The 2,368-nt window shown below is 38.8% G+C and overlaps 1 protein-coding gene across 1 annotated transcript; it reads left to right on the top strand.

Moving 5' to 3' along the window:
- Positions 1–382: 382 nt before the first annotated feature.
- nppb (natriuretic peptide B) lies at positions 383–1,253 on the top strand. The gene is made up of 3 exons (XM_085442977.1): positions 383–496; positions 868–1,153; positions 1,237–1,253. The coding sequence occupies exons 1-3, from the start codon at positions 383–385 to the stop codon at positions 1,251–1,253; spliced, it is 417 nt and encodes a 138-aa protein (XP_085299103.1).
- The last annotated feature ends 1,115 nt before the right edge of the window (positions 1,254–2,368 follow it).

Genomic DNA, 2,368 nt, shown 5'->3' with positions numbered 1-2,368 from the left:
TCTGTGTCTTCATTTAGTAACACTATCATGTTGTCACATTAGTTTACTACTTCCTGTAACTCAGTGACAACAGTGTCCCGTGTGAGGTGGGGAGGCTCTGGAGAATGTTTCTCAAGCAAAGTAGCATATGTAAGCGGCTATGTCATAAGAATACTAGCATACAATGCTTTAAAAGGAGCATTTTCCGACAGCTCGTGTTATCAGAATTAGGTGTCAGGCATGCCGGTCCAATTCCTGGCATACCTATGTGTGTTAACCTTAAGTATAAAAGAGAGTGCTGCTGTTGGCTCCGGCATCCAAACACCTACAAGTCAAAGAAGAAAAAGAGAATTTATCCATTCATCCAACTACTAACACGAGCTGCAGCAACCCACAGAGCAACATGCGTCTATCTTCTATATCGCTCTGTAGCCTCCTTCTCATTTTAAAGCTGCAGCTGACTAGTACATATCCCATCAGCACTGGCTTGACTGACACTGACATGGACATCTTGAAGGTAAGTCTCTAAAGTCACTAAAGTTTTTCTTGAAAAAGTTGAGTCTTTCTGGGAGTTTCAGGCAATCTGTAGCAGCAATCAGAAAAAGGAACTCAATTTTATTCACGTAAAATGTTGAACAACATCCTGCATTTCCTTCCATAGCTGTTCCCAATATTTAGCCTTGATCTCTCATGTGATAAAAGCATAAAGTCTGATCATTTTTATCTGTCACCTGTGCTCCAACATTGCTTCTAATAATCTCAATAAACTGAGACATAAACTGTTGACAAATACATTTGAGTGCCTCTGTCTATCCTCATGCCATAGTTAAATTGCCATGTTTATTATTCAAGACACAGTACAACTTTCATCTGTGTGGATCTTTAAAGGTGCTCCTAAGCAGACTGGAAGAGTCTGTTTCAGACCAAACGGCAGTGGACCAAAATGCCCCTGGACAGAGAGATCTTCTAGACAGCCTTAGCAGAGAGGACGCAGGAGATAGACATCAGCCAGACACCGGACTAGATGAAGCTGAAATCCGGGAGTTTCTTTCGGCCAAGAACCTCAAGAGTGTCCGCAATGATTCATCTAGGAAATCCTCTGGTTGTTTTGGGCGACGGATGGACAGAATAGGCTCCATGAGCTCTCTGGGGTGCAACACTGTGGGAAGATACAGTAAGTTACAGTAACTACACTACAACACGGTTAGAGTAATGTACCACAGATTTAACTCTTACTCTCTTACTCTTCCCTTGCAGATCCAAAGCAAAGATGAAGTCTTACCATCTAAATTCCAAAACTGCAACGTCTCTACCCAAAGATACTTTTATTTAAAGGCTATTTATTTACTAATATTTATTAAATACTGTTGCTCAGCAGAATATTTAAAATAATCAAAGCCAAACTGTTCCTTGTGTACTGTTGAATGTTTTAATAAATGTTTACAACTGCACGTCATTGGCCCTCATCACTGACCATGAGACACAGCCAACATATTTCAAAAAGGCACAAATGTACGGGAGACTTTTCCTTTGAACTGTCAAATATAAAAACACACACTGAAACATGCAGTGTTGTCTTAATGAAGAAGCTCTTGTCATTCTGAGTAACTGACAGCAGCAGGGAGCTCTATGCAGGACGTTTATATACAGAATTCATTTGATAACAGATTTATTTTTCTGTCTTCATAAAAAAGAGTAATGATCTGACACAGATCATTACTCAACAACATTGATTAATATGCTGAACTGTTTATTGGTGATAATGATTTTCCATTCCCATTTATTTCACTGCCAGTGCGTTACTGCTGATCAGCTGAGTAGTTTAGTGTGTACATGCTTAGCTTGGCACCTGATTGCGTCTCCGAGGTTGATTAAACGCTTTCTAACAAGGAAGTGATGTACAGTGAATTACAGTACAGCTTAGCACTCCATCATCAGTGAGGAGCTCCACTGATTAAAGCTACAATTACATCATCATGAGTGAATTTGAATTTGCTGACTTTTTTAGAGTGTTCAAACCACCTTTCATGGCCACATGGTTTAGATGGCTGTTTGACTGATTGATATATTGATTGTTTCCACTAGATGTATAACAATTCACACTGACTCCACCACACTTTACAAGTCCCCAGCTTGTTAAATAAATTCCCCTTTTAGAAATAATAAAGGGGGAAGAAAAATCACATGTGATTTCTTGTTACAGGCACCGAACAGGGTATTAACCCTATAATGTCCTTTGTATCATATTTAATATGAGTTTCTGAGACCTCTATCTCATGAACATGATCAATACTTGCCATAATTTCAAAATCTTATGGACAAAACTCATTTTTTGTCTAAAATTAACATTGTTGTTAACAAAAAGTTGCCAAAACATCCAATGTATCAA

The sequence above is a fragment of the Copadichromis virginalis genome, linkage group LG20 (assembly GCF_057382275.1).
Source record: "Copadichromis virginalis isolate Kocher_CV1m ecotype Utaka linkage group LG20, C_Virginalis_male_GT1.1, whole genome shotgun sequence".
NCBI lineage: Eukaryota > Metazoa > Chordata > Actinopteri > Cichliformes > Cichlidae > Copadichromis > Copadichromis virginalis.
This window is presented reverse-complemented; position numbering and strand designations above follow the sequence as displayed.